General features: G+C 40.8%; 1 protein-coding gene across 1 annotated transcript; it reads left to right on the forward strand.

The window, feature by feature from the left end:
* Positions 1 to 210: 210 nt before the first annotated feature.
* Positions 211 to 3,482, forward strand: LOC149210676 (uncharacterized). Its single transcript, XM_089396761.1, has 2 exons — positions 211 to 715; positions 2,822 to 3,482. The coding sequence occupies exons 1-2, from the start codon at positions 455 to 457 to the stop codon at positions 3,083 to 3,085; spliced, it is 525 nt and encodes a 174-aa protein (XP_089252887.1). The 5' UTR covers positions 211 to 454; the 3' UTR covers positions 3,086 to 3,482.
* The last annotated feature ends 9,995 nt before the right edge of the window (positions 3,483 to 13,477 follow it).

A 13,477-nucleotide genomic window follows, 5' to 3' on the forward strand; every position in this document is an offset into this window, starting at 1 on the left:
ATAAGCAAATCAAGGTCAAGTTTAGATGGGTGTGAACGAATTCCGTGAGGGAATAAAAGAGAAACATCATGATGTAAAAAGAAAACACACGGAAACAACCATGCCGTACGCAACGACCGAAATCCACGGCAAGCCTCTAATTTGACTTTGATGACGGCTCCCCGAGCTTCCCAACTTTCCATGTTCTCTTCATCTATAAATTCAATCCCCAACAATGGATTCATCGGAGAACTTGCAATCTCCGCTCGGCTCACCTTGCAGGGATCGCTTGTTCTCGTTGTATATAGAAGCAATTGTGATTATAACTCCGTGGAGATCGATCCACAGACCTGTAGATACCCATCTCTGAAGATTTGAAAAAAAAAATCCTGCTATTTGGGGCTAAAATTGTAGGTGGGTTTTATACCTAGATCGGAAACTGAGAATACCCATCAGAGGATTTCTCTGTTGTCCAATGGCTTGCTACTCGGTGAGATTACCCACGGTCCCATGCTGCTGTTCGGATTCATGTGACCAGGAGCTGAGGAGAAGAGGGGCAACTTTCGGAGCGAGGGCTTGCAGAGGGGATCATTATTCTGTTCTTGGGGTGAGAAGAAACGCTTCGAGGAATGAAATCAAGCGCGCTTACAGGCGTCTTGCAAGGCAGTACCATCCTGATGTCTGTAAAGACAGGGGAAGTGAACAGAGATTCAAGCAGATCAACAGGGCCTATGAGGTGAATATACCCTAGATATATTGTTCTTCTTGTTGGAAATAGTGGGTGTTTTTAAATGAATGGTATGTGTAAATTTTGTTTGGGCTGGAGAATGAGTGGTTGAATCATCAGCATTGTTGTCTTTGCATTCTTGAAGTTCAGTAAACCTGAATCCTTTGATATTGAAGGGTGTCAAGATTATTTTGATCTGGTTGTCAAGGATAAATGAAATATACTTTCTGTACATATTGCCCATGATCTTGGTCTTGTTCGCGATTAAGGCACATAAATGGCCGTGGCTAAACTGCATTTTGCTTTTGTTTTGTTTCTTGAGATTGGTTTCAAATGATTGAATTGATATGGGACCAAACAATGGACAATTGCAGTCTTTAATATATCCAACATTATAGAATTTTGTTTGTTTGGGTATGTTACAAAATTTTGAACACGTTGGAGGTAGCAATCCACACATTAGATGAACCGCAAAGGTTGCCCTATGTATCTCAGCAACAGAGCATCTCAGAGGCCAGGGACAAGTCCTGGATTTCTCGGCCTGTCCAATTTTTGAACATGCTATCAGAAAATGGTATCAACCCACACCTCTTTTCATCAAGTCATTAATGGTGTCCTTAATAATAAAACTAGAGGCTCCACACCTTTAGATCGAACTATTGACAGTGTCCGTCCTGGTGGAGGCATATAATAAGCAGTAGAGGGAGTTTGTTATTTTGTATCTTTGGGATCTCTTCCATTTTTGTATTGCTGTGCCTTTTTATCTTCTAATGAAACAGCAAATTAGTTTTCATTGCATCTGTGGGAGCCTTGCTTTCCAATCATGACATTGATTATTGTTGTTTTCTGTTTTAAAAGATTGGATGAGCTTTGAAATAGTTTTTACAATTTAAAAATCCCCTCTTCTTTTATGTGCTAGGTCATGTTGGTTCTGAGGTCTAATTTGTGGTAGCATATGAGTTCCAACTTACCATGATGTTAATACGGATGAAAAAACCTTCACAAAGATAGTCAGGCTCATAACCTAACGGTTGATAATTATAATAATGATCTCTGAAGTTAAAAATGTCCTCTCCTCTCACAGTATTCGCAAGCTCTCCTCTATTTTCATACCATTATATATATTTAAGAACAGTTATAGTTTCCTTCCTCATACTACTCTCAAGCTCTCCTGTATCTTCATACCATTATATATATTTGGGAACATGTGTAGTATTCTTATTGACAATTTCATGACTTAGTACGATTTTCATGGATTTGGGCATGAATATGTTACTCAGAGTCATAGAAATGGACATGAATAAGTCTTGTATCACAGTCTTGAATACGGGCCTCAGGAATAAGCCCTCCATCTCAGCATTTTCAGTATCCTGTGCACAGGAAAAATGCTTCAATAAATTTAGTATTTTTGTACAGTAGTTTATTGTACTCGCATGTACTCAAAGAATCTGATAGATTCCCAAGATCAATAGAGCATTTTCTAGTCGAAATTGTGCGGTTGGAATTATACATGAAAATGTTAAGCAATTTTTCTTTAATATTTGTACTCTTGGTGTTCCAATAGTCATCAATATCTATGTTGTGACGTTTTGTAAACTTGGATTCTTAAATTTTCTTGAGTCTGAGCTGGCAAAGCTCAAACATAACTCCATGCCAAACAGGCGCCAGCATTTTCACCTTGGCTTGGGAAAGTCTGAATCAATTGCTTAAACTTGGGTTCATGTAAAATGCTTGATCTCAAAGTGGGGTTTTGCCAAAATAGATTTTCCTTTTAATGAAGAGTATTATTGATTTGATTTTGTCAACAATAGAGTTTCATTTATGGTGTGTCTTTTCTATGCGCCATTCTTAGGGGCTATAGCCTATTAGGAATACACCGGATAAATTTTCCTCTTAAAAGGGCTGGGATGTAGTCTTTTGAACAGACAGAATGAATGTAGTGATGCCTTCAATGAATTTATGATTTATGGAAATCAATCTCAACTTTTGAGCACATTGAGCCCCGGATTCATGGTTGAGTTTTAATTGTTCTTTACTGTCATTTGGTTGTTTATATCTTATGGGTTGTGCTACATTAATAGTTCTAACCAAAGCTGTATATCTTTGTTAATCCAGAGTATAGTCAAGGATTACACTTACTTCCAGTCCGAGACAGGCCTGAACTGCAGCATAGAAGATTTGTTCATGACAATAACAACAGAAATGGTCCCTGATATCTTCAATTCTAACGAGTGGTTTGAAGGCCTCAACTTCAACAGCCCTTCTTATTACGAGACTTCAACCATACATGAGAGTATGGATGAGGAAGTTTTCATGACAGATGCGAATGAAGATCAATACAAGAAATTGGAAGATTTTGCACCATGGATGGAATATTAGACCATGTTATAGACAATTCATTTATATAGCCTTGCCAGAGGTTTTTTTCCTTGTGTTTGTTCTAAGTGTATATAATTCAGACACTAAACCCATTGTTATTTATTTATTAAACTGGATTGCAATGCCAGGCCCAAGCATGGATTGAGGATCAGTTTGTAGGGTGTCATTCATAATTATGTTACAAGATGCTGGGATGCATCACATTCCTCCTTTGACTTGTTGGACAGATAGAAGTATAGAAAATGAATAATGTTCAGAATGAACAAGTAATTCAGTTTTCTGACCCAGTGTAAGTTCCAAGTTTCAATTGTATGAAGTGTGTTATATGGAACATTGGGCATATTAAAGTTTGATATAATATTTTTTGAAAGATAATTATTGAAATGTTGTGTCTTCATTACTCAGTAGGTAGGATGGGTATATTGTGTGGGTGCCATCGCTCTTGTAATTGCTGTTTTTTTTGTCATTTTTTCCAACCTATGAAGCATTGGAAATTATATATATATATATATATATATATATAAAAGTATAAAAGTAAGTTATGATGTGTGTTTAAAGCTAATTATATATATATATATATATATAAAAGAGTATGAGTAAGTTAATGTGTTTTATGATGTGTGTTTTAAGCATACCTTTAGAGTGTATTATATATTAAGTGATTTTACCTTTTAAAATTGAAATGTTAAGAGGTTTAATCTTTTAAAATAGGAAACATTAAATTGAAACTTAACCGATTTGACGAGTATAAATAATTAAATTTATGTTTAAGCTTTTAAAATCGGAAACATTAAATTGAAAACTTAAACAGATATCATGAGTGTAAATAATTAAATATATCAGGATTTTAAATAATAAATTTATTTAAATAATTTAAATAAATGTTAGGGAAATATTTAGAGAAAATATATTTTACGTATAAAAATATATTTTACTTATCTATCTCCATTTTATTTTAATTCCCTTTCCTAAAATCTTCCCAGTTGATATTCACCCATTTAAATCAAAAATTTGCCTAGTTGATAATCACCCATTTAAACCAAAAACTAGTTGATATTCACCCATAATCACCCTGACAATTTAAACCAAAAACTAATTGATATTCACCCATTCACCCTGACATTAAAACTTAAGTTGATATTAATTTTAGGTATTTTAATCATAATAATTATTTATTTTAGGTATTTTAATCATAATAATTAAATTTATTGGTGATGACGGTTTTATAATAATTAAATTTATTGGTGATGATTATTTATAATATTAAGAGTTAAATAATAATAATTTTAGTAATTTGTTTAATATAATTTAGATATTTGATTAAAGATATAATAAATTATTTATTTTGGACCAATAACATATTAGTTTAGTTTCTAAATTTTAAATAATGAGAATTTTAAAAGTATATAAAAATATATTTTTAGAAAAATTTAAATATTATAAATATATTAAAAATTCTACAAATTTCATTTGAGCAAGTTATGGTGAATATAAAAAAATTTCCATTATAATGTGGAGTGTTCACTATATTCTTGGAATAATTCTTGGAATAATTGGTTGATGATGGAAATTTGACCATACTTATGTGTATGGAGATTCCATATGAAATATTAATGATATGACAAGCATAATAGTGGACATGCCAACTTGGTTATATTGTAATCTCTTGTGAAATAATTACCTCATCCATTTTGTGTCCACCCTATATCTATTTGTTGGTGAGATTGGCGGTAGCATGAGGTTTGCATTTGATGTCAACCTATAGGAGACAGTCAACCATTTGAAGTTAACATTGATGTCAACAAGCTTGGAGGCTTGTGTTGATGTTCTATTGCTTGCAAAGGTTTGATGAAGTGTTGCAGAGGTTGTACAAGTCTAGGAGGTGCTTGAGGAAGTGGTATCATAGTGGCAACAAGTTATGGGTAGAGAAAATTTGATTTTCCCCAAGTTAGAGAAACTTCGCTAGATGATAACTAGCATGGAGAGAGGATTTATGCAACCTTCCTGGGAGCCCACACTATGCTCGCGATGATCATCATTGGGAGCTAGTTCAATCCTAGCGATGATGCTTGTAGGTGAAAATTTCTGATTTGTGTGTGCACATAATTTACCATGAGCATATTTCGAGGTTTTTCCCAATGTTTTGGTGGTTTAGAGTCGACTTGAGTTGGTCCACATTCTAGAAGGTGATCAAGTCAAAGATAATGAGGATTAGTGCTTTGTATTGATTGCATCTTTCATCATTGATAAAATTCCAGTGTGCAATAGAAGGTGTTAGACAATGTGAGAGTGCGAGGTACAGTAATATGGATAGAGTGAAAATCACAGATCAAATTTGGAGCAACATTGCAAGCATGTTGAGAGTGATCGAGAAGAGTAGTTCATCAGAGTTTGATTGTCGACGCTAATATTACGTCGCTGATCCAGGTGGATATTGGTGGCCACCTGCCAAGTCCACCTGGACCCCCACCATTGTCTTTCTCAGCATTTTCAGTTTCCTTAATTGTAGCACAACTTACTATTTTTAGCATTTTTTCGGGTCCTGAACTTCCGGAGCCGTTTTGAGGCCCTAAACGACGTTTTTTGGGGAATCCAGGGGCAACACGAGTCCATGGAATGGACTGGTGTTGCCTGTTCCAACAATGATAGTGCTCGGATAGATCTTTCTAATGAGCTATTGTACGCGTCAAACGGAGATCATATGCCAAAGTTACGACCCTGGGAAGTTGATGTACCAACTTACACCCAAACGGGGCCCACAGTTTGGCGTTTCATCTCCTAGGGTTAGGTTTTGGAATGTTAAGGGTTTTCCATTGTTTCTCAACAATAAATAGGCCTTCGAGCCTCATTGTAAGACAGTTCAAAGGCATGTAGCCATCACATCTCTTCTCAGAGATAAGCTACCATCGCCCTAGCTAGTTTATTTCCATTTCTGATTGTAAGCATATTTCAGTATTTTCCATTAATGAAATGAAGTATTATTTCCGCTGCATCTTTGTGTATATGGTTATCTCTGTTATTTGTTGCGTTCCTGTTTAAATCCGGATCAGTGGTATCAGAGCGGTCTGCTTTTTCTCTGTTTTTCTTTGCATGTCCCTAACAAGGTCGGGATATAAGAAGTTAGGGCTTGAACTGGTTGAACCTTTGCAAGACCAGCCTTGCAAATCCCGACGGCCTCCCATGGAGGACGAGAAGAAAGACGAGGGGGCAGGAGATCCCATCAAAATCTTGCTCGAAGAAGCCCTTGAGCGACAACGGAATGCGATGATGGACAGCTTTGCCCAGATCCTTCAGAGGCTACCCAGAAGCAACACATCGGCTTCCAGCAGCTACTCTGGAAATGCCACACCCTTTAAGGTACAAGTTAATTTTGAAATCCCCATATTCGAGGGTCAGATAGACGCAGATGCCGTAGATAAATGGTTAAATCTGCTAGAGGGTTATTTTTCTGTTCATGAATTTTCGAGTCGGGAAAAGATTGTTTTTGCTTTCCTCAAAGCAGCCCCCCACGTCAAGGACTGGTGGGAAACCTACTGCGAGCAGAAGGATGAAAGTACTGGCTCACTATTTTCAGCCGCACCCACCTGGGATTCGTTCCGGGATGCCATCAAGGAGCAGTACTACCCTGTCGGGAGCTATGAGGATGAATACATAAAGTGGACCACGCTGCGGCAGGGAAGGGACCAAGACGTGCCGGAGTTCACCAACCTTTTCCATACCCTTCGCACAAAGTTGGGTATCAAGGATTCGGAGCAACATTTGATACTCAAATACCGTGGCTGCCTGCACAAGTACATCCAGGAAGAAATACAATTCCTAAACATCCCCTCGCTCGGCGCAGCATACCGGTATGCCGTCAAGGTCGAGCAGAAGTTTAAACAAAAGAAGCGAGACTTTGGATCTGCGAATCCAAAGCAGGGGAAAGGTGCCCCTAAACCACAGAACAAAGGACAAAGCCAAGGCGGGACAACCCAAGACAACCAGCGGAAGCTGCAAGCAAAGAACAGCGCCGCGAAGCCGAGGAAGGACACTGGAAAATGGTGCGAGTTTCATAAGAGCTCCACTCACAACACAAGTGAGTGTCGGGCCAAGCAGTCACTGGTGGCTGAGCTAAAGGTTTCAGAATCAGATGCATGTTCCGACTTTGAATCAGAACCCGATAAGGGGTATGAAAAAGAGAAGCAGATCATTGATGCGGACCCCAGCGCCACTGTTGCTACCGCAAAGATCCAGAAAAATGAACCCGAAGATCCAGAGGAGGAGGAGCGTCTCTTCCACTCCCAGATGTGGGTAAAGGGCTCCCCGATACAGTTCATTGTTGATAGCGGGAGTCAAAAGAACCTCATTTCGGCAGAGGTCGTGAAGCGGTTGGGCTTACCGACCACAGCACATCCACAACCATACACCATTGGGTGGCTTCACCAAGGACGAGATCTTCGCGTGAGCCAGCAGTGTCGCCTTCCATACAACATCAAGCCCTTCACGGATGAGGTATTGTGTGACATTGCTCCCCTTGAAGTTTGTGATGTATTACTAGGACAACCATACTTGTGGAAGCGACATGTTGTGTATGAATCAAGGCCCCGTGCTGTTATTATTACATTGGGAAATAAGCTGTTCAGGATACCAGAGGTAGCACCACCTGCCGCCCTCTCTTTGATTACTGCAAAACAATGCAGTAAGATCATTTCCAAAACCAGGAAATTTGTTTTCCTGATGATACGCCCTCAAGGAAAGAAGAAGACAGTGGCCGCGGCCTCCAAACGGGGCCCCTCTGCACGACAACTACAGATGGACAAGATTGTGGAGGAGTACGAGGACATCTTCACCTCCCCGGCAGGGGTTCCTCTGCACTGTCAAGTCAAGCACTCCATCGATTTGACCCCAGGTGCACCGCTACCCAATGGACCAATTTATCGGCGCTCCGTTCTGGAGAACGATGAAATCAAGAGGCAGATTCAGGAGCTCCTGCAGAAAGGTCACATCCGTCCGAGTTCATCGCCCTGTGGGAGCCCGATCGTGTTGGTACAGAAGAAGGATGGGACGTGGAGACTCTGTATTGACTATCGGGCGCTGAACAAGATCACTGTCCGTAATAGGTACCCGATCCCGCGAATTGATGACCTCCTAGACCAACTAAAGGGGGCGAAATATTTCAGCAAGATCGACCTGAAGTCGGGATATCACCAGGTACCAATCGAACCCTCCGATGTGTGGAAGACTACCTTCAAATCCAAGGAGGGCCTCTTCGAATGGTTGGTCATGCCTTTCGGATTGACGAATGCTCCTGCAACCTTTATGAGGCTAATGGATGACATCTTGCGGCCATTCACCAACTCCTTTGTAGTAGTATACTTGGATGACATTCTGATCTTCAGCCAGAGTTGGGAAGAGCACCTCCACCACATCCGACAGGTTCTCCAAACACTGCGGCAACACAAGCTATGTGCCAATTTGGAGAAATGCACTTTTGGCATGACCCAGGTTCAGTATCTGGGATACATCATTGATGAACAGGGGGTGCATGTCGATCCAGCCAAGATCCAAGTCATTCGGGATTGGCCCTCTCCAACCACTCTAACAGAGCTCCGCAGCTTTCTAGGTCTTGCCAACTTCTACCGCAGGTTTGTGTTGGGGTTTTCTCATATTTCTTGGCCCTTGAGTCAAGTCACCAAGGGTGGGGCGAAAGCAAAATTCTTTTGGTCTGAATCTCAACAGAAGGCATTCAGGGAGTTGAAGGATCGCCTCTGCACGGCACCAGTGCTCGCGTTACCAGATTTACAACAACCATTTGAGGTCGAGACAGATGCCTCTGACTATGCTATTGGGGCAGTCCTTACTCAACATGGACATCCAGTGGCATATCACAGTGAAACACTTTCAGACACAGTCCGGAAGTACCCCACTTATGATAAAGAGATGTATTCCATTGTACAGGCCTGCCGACAATGGAAGCATTACATTTTGGGGAAGGAAACGGTCATCCACACAGACCACCGACCTCTGCAGTTCATACAGACCCAAGGGAAATTGCAGAATGATCGCCATCAGAAGTGGTCTACATACCTGCAACAGTTTCACTTGAATATCAAGTATAAAAAGGGCAGCACCAATAATGTTGCAGATTGCCTCAGTCGACCACCGATCATGGCGCTAACCACCGTGCTCAACTCTTGCGGGCACGAGACTTCTGATTGGCCACTTCTCTACAAAAACGACCCAGAATTCGGCCACACATACCAGACACTCTTGGAGGGTCGGCAGGTTGCAGATTTTCACCTCCAGGATGCCCTATTATGCCACCTCGGTCACCTTTGTGTTCCTTCAAGCGAGCGTGCCAAGATGATTTGGGAAGCACACTACAGTCGGGCTGCTGGGCATTTCGGGGTCGAGAAAACACTGGCAGTACTGCAAAATTATTTCTATTGGCCGAATCTTCGACAGGATGTTGGGAAGTACATCCGATCATGTACTGCCTGTGCCATTGCCAAACCGACCATTAAGAAGCACGGCCTCTATACCCCGTTGCCTACCCCTAGTCGACCTTGGGAATCCATCTCCATGGATTACATGTCAGGCCTTCCTTCCACTAAGCATGGAAATGACTGTGTTTTTGTGGTCGTTGACAGGTTCTCGAAGATGGCCATTATGGTGGCCTGCAAGAAGAATATCACAGCAGAAGCCACTGCTAAACTCTTCTTTGAACGAGTGTGGGTGCACTTTGGGATCCCACAGTCTATCATCTCAGATCGGGACAGTCGGTTTCTCAGCACATTTTGGTCCAGTCTCTGGTCAATGCTGGACACCAAACTCACGAAGTCCACAGCCTTCCATCCTCAAACTGATGGCCAGACAGAGGTTGTCAATAGGATGATTGTGCACATTCTGCGCATGTATAACTCAAAGCATCCCCGCACATGGGACGAGAGCCTCCCCTATGTTCAGCACAGCTACAACCGAGCTCTTCACAGCTCCACTGGCCATAGCCCTTTTCAGGTGGGTTTGGGATTCCAGCCACTATGCCCCATTGATGTGGCCATGCCACTTGCAACTACTCACATGAATTCAGCTCATGTCCAGTCCGAAACAGATAAGGCCACCAGCTTCATTGAGCGCATCCAACATATTCGCCAGCAGGTCCATGACATTCTTGAGAAATCAAATGCCAAGTACAAGCAGCGACATGATCAACATCGGGTGCCACACAAGTTTCAGGTGGGCGACAAAGTCTGGTTGCATTTGCAAAAGGAACGCCTTACTGGAGCCTATCGGAAATTGAGACCACTCCGATATGGTCCTTACACCATTACTAAGGCTATGGGAGACAATGAATTTGAGCTCAGCATTCCCCCATTCCTTGGCCTGCACCCAGTGTTCAATGTGGACCGCCTTCGGCCATACTTTCCACCATTGCTAGACACATCCGACATTGCAGAACAACTCAAACCCACAGAATTAAATCCAGATTGCATGGAACAAGCTGCAACTGATCGGATCATGGACACACAGATCAAGAACACTCGCCAACAGAATATCCAACTGTATCGAGTTGTCAAAGCAGGCCAACTCCTTCAGCAGGGCAAGTGGCTCACCAGGGAACAAGTTCATCAGAAGTTTCCTCATCTCATGGAGGAGCTCAACGCAATGGGGACCATTGCTTCCTAAGGGGGGAGGAATGATCCAGGTGGATATTGGTGGCCACCTGCCAAGTCCACCTGGACCCCCACCATTGTCTTTCTCAGCATTTTCAGTTTCCTTAATTGTAGCACAACTTACTATTTTTAGCAGTTTTTCGGGTCTTGAACTTCCGGAGCCGTTTTGAGGCCCTAAACGACGTTTTTTGGGGAATCCAAGGGCAACATGAGTCCATGGAATGGACTGGTGTTGCCCGTTTCAACAATGATAGTGCTCGGATAGATCTTTCTAATGAGCTGTTGTACGCGTCAAACAGAGATCATATGCCAAAGTTACGACCTCGGGAAGTTGATGTACCAACTTACCCCCAAACGGGGCCCACAGTTTGGCGTTTCATCTCCTAGGGTTAGGTTTTGGAATGTTAAGGGTTTTCCATTGTTTCTCAACAATAAATAGGCCTTCGAGCCTCATTGTAAGACAGTTCAGAGGCATGTAGCCATCACATCTCTTCTCAGAGATAAGCTACCATTGCCCTAGCTAGTTTATTTCCATTTCTGATTGTAAGCATATTTCAGTATTTTCCATTAATGAAATGAAGTATTATTTCCGCTGCATCTTTGTGTATATGGTTATCTCTGTAATTTGTTGCGTTCCTGTTTAAATCCGGATCAGTCGCTGTTGTCATGTACATCAAAGTATTGTTGCAGTTGTTGCGGTGGAGATTTTGGATTCGAGTTTTGTATGCAAATATATTTTGAGGTGTTGATTGAGTTTGTATTGCAGAGATTGATTGTGTTGGAGAAAGGAAATTTTTGCAGTGAGTTTGTATTCAACTGTATGAGCATAGAGGACATTGTGAGTCCATTTTGAAATAAGATGAAAGGAGGTTCACAGTTGTTTTGAATTGAGGATATGGTCCAATATGAAAAATTGCGAACTGAGGCCCGTGAGGTGAGCTTGAAGGTTGGGGCTTTTAGTGGGCGAGTGGTGGCTTGTGAATTCAGGGTGTAGCGACATCCTTTAGGTAGAGGCTTGAAAACTCAGGAGTGATGGATGGAAAGAATTGGGTGTTGGGGCATCCAGTAGGTGGTGGTCTGCAAACGTCGTGGGAGTGGTTGTTGGCATTATGGCTAGAGTGTTGGCCTTGATGTCAACTTGGATCATGATCTTGTCACATTATGACACTCTTGTCACATTATGTCATCATGATCCTGTCACACTATGACATTGTTAGTAAGTGTGAAGAATTGATGTGCCTAGCTAGGTCATGGCTCAATAATTTCTCTTAATGATGGGGGAGGAGTTGGAGGAGTTTTGATGATTACATAGGAGTTGCAAAAGATTGCATAGGGTCTAGAAGAAATGTAGGAGGATGGAAAAGGTTTCTAGATGCTTAAAAGTGAAGAAAATTGATGTAACACAAGTGACTGATAGAGGAAGGTTTACTGATGTGTACAAATCTTGTTGAGGTGTCACATAGACTCTTCAAGGCTTGAACATGTCCTATAGGTGTTGAAGAAGACCTGTCAGAAGTTGGAAGCAACTTGACTGAGGATTGACTGGGTTTAGGGCCAGAAAAAAGGGTAACATAGATGACTTGAGCACAAGGAACATTATAACGCAGGTCTCCAATGTAAGAGGTAAGTTATAGCACACTTCTCGAAGGGCTAAGGCACGTTACTGCCTATAAGTGTAGAAAAAAATACCTTAGGGCTAAACCATGGAATTTCCCAAGATATTCTTATGTGGAATGTCGATTAATGTCTATTTGATCTTGTCAAATATTACCATCAACAAATCCCATGGATTTTCTTGTGGTATTGGTAAGACAAAGTGGCTATACAAGGGAAATGAATCGGATTAGCTATGTGTGCATTTGATGAGTGATTTCGTGCTTTGTTCTGAAATAGGTGTGCACCAGTGCATGTGTCTTCTAGTTGAGGATGCCAAGTCAAGACTTCAAGTAAGGATGGATGCATAGATTATGTGTTTGTGTCTACTGAGGTTCTTTTGCAGGGTGTATACATAACTATGTTATTCTATGAGTGAAGGCGCTAACATTTATATTTTTGAGTTTAAAGATGCATTCCTTTGTGGATTAGAATGTATATGGTTTATATTGCTTACTTTTCAGTGAATACACCAAGTTTTGAGACAGAGTATTATAGAAACATGCACAGTAAGGGAAAAAGTTCTTGTCTACTTATAGATGCATATGGGATTACTAAATAGTGACTAAATATTTCCATAAATATGCAGGCCATAGACCTATATGATTTGGATCAAATGGGAATATGTGTATAGATTAGTTTCTTTCACTGTAGGGATATACATATGTGCATTCTTATATTCTTTGAGTGATTGGTTTTTAGAATATTTGTCCTTAATGTTTTTGCAGAGATCTTAACCTTGTTGCATCAACCCACATCTGCCCTTGTTTACTTGATAAACTATTTCATTACTGTATCATCAGAAAATACTAGTATTGTTCTATTGCAAGGGTCTGTATGATATGCAAAGATTCACATAGTGCAAATATTTATATTTAGGTTGTTGCTTGTCATTTTAGAAGCTGTATGTAGGGTCGAAGGAAAAGACTAAGCTTAGTATTGTTTCAAGATTTTTCTAGATGGTGATGTGTTAAACTTGTTATTGTTTGTCCTGGTTGAAAAACTTATGAGTCTATCTCTATTATAATTGGTAAAATTCCATTGATTATTTTAAGAAGCTTTTTCATGTATCATTATAGCTTCTGAA

This window comes from Pinus tabuliformis, chromosome 1_2, assembly GCF_031772625.1.
Source record: "Pinus tabuliformis cultivar Carrire ecotype Pingquan chromosome 1_2, CPIR1, whole genome shotgun sequence".
In the NCBI taxonomy this organism is placed as follows: domain Eukaryota; kingdom Viridiplantae; phylum Streptophyta; class Pinopsida; order Pinales; family Pinaceae; genus Pinus; species Pinus tabuliformis.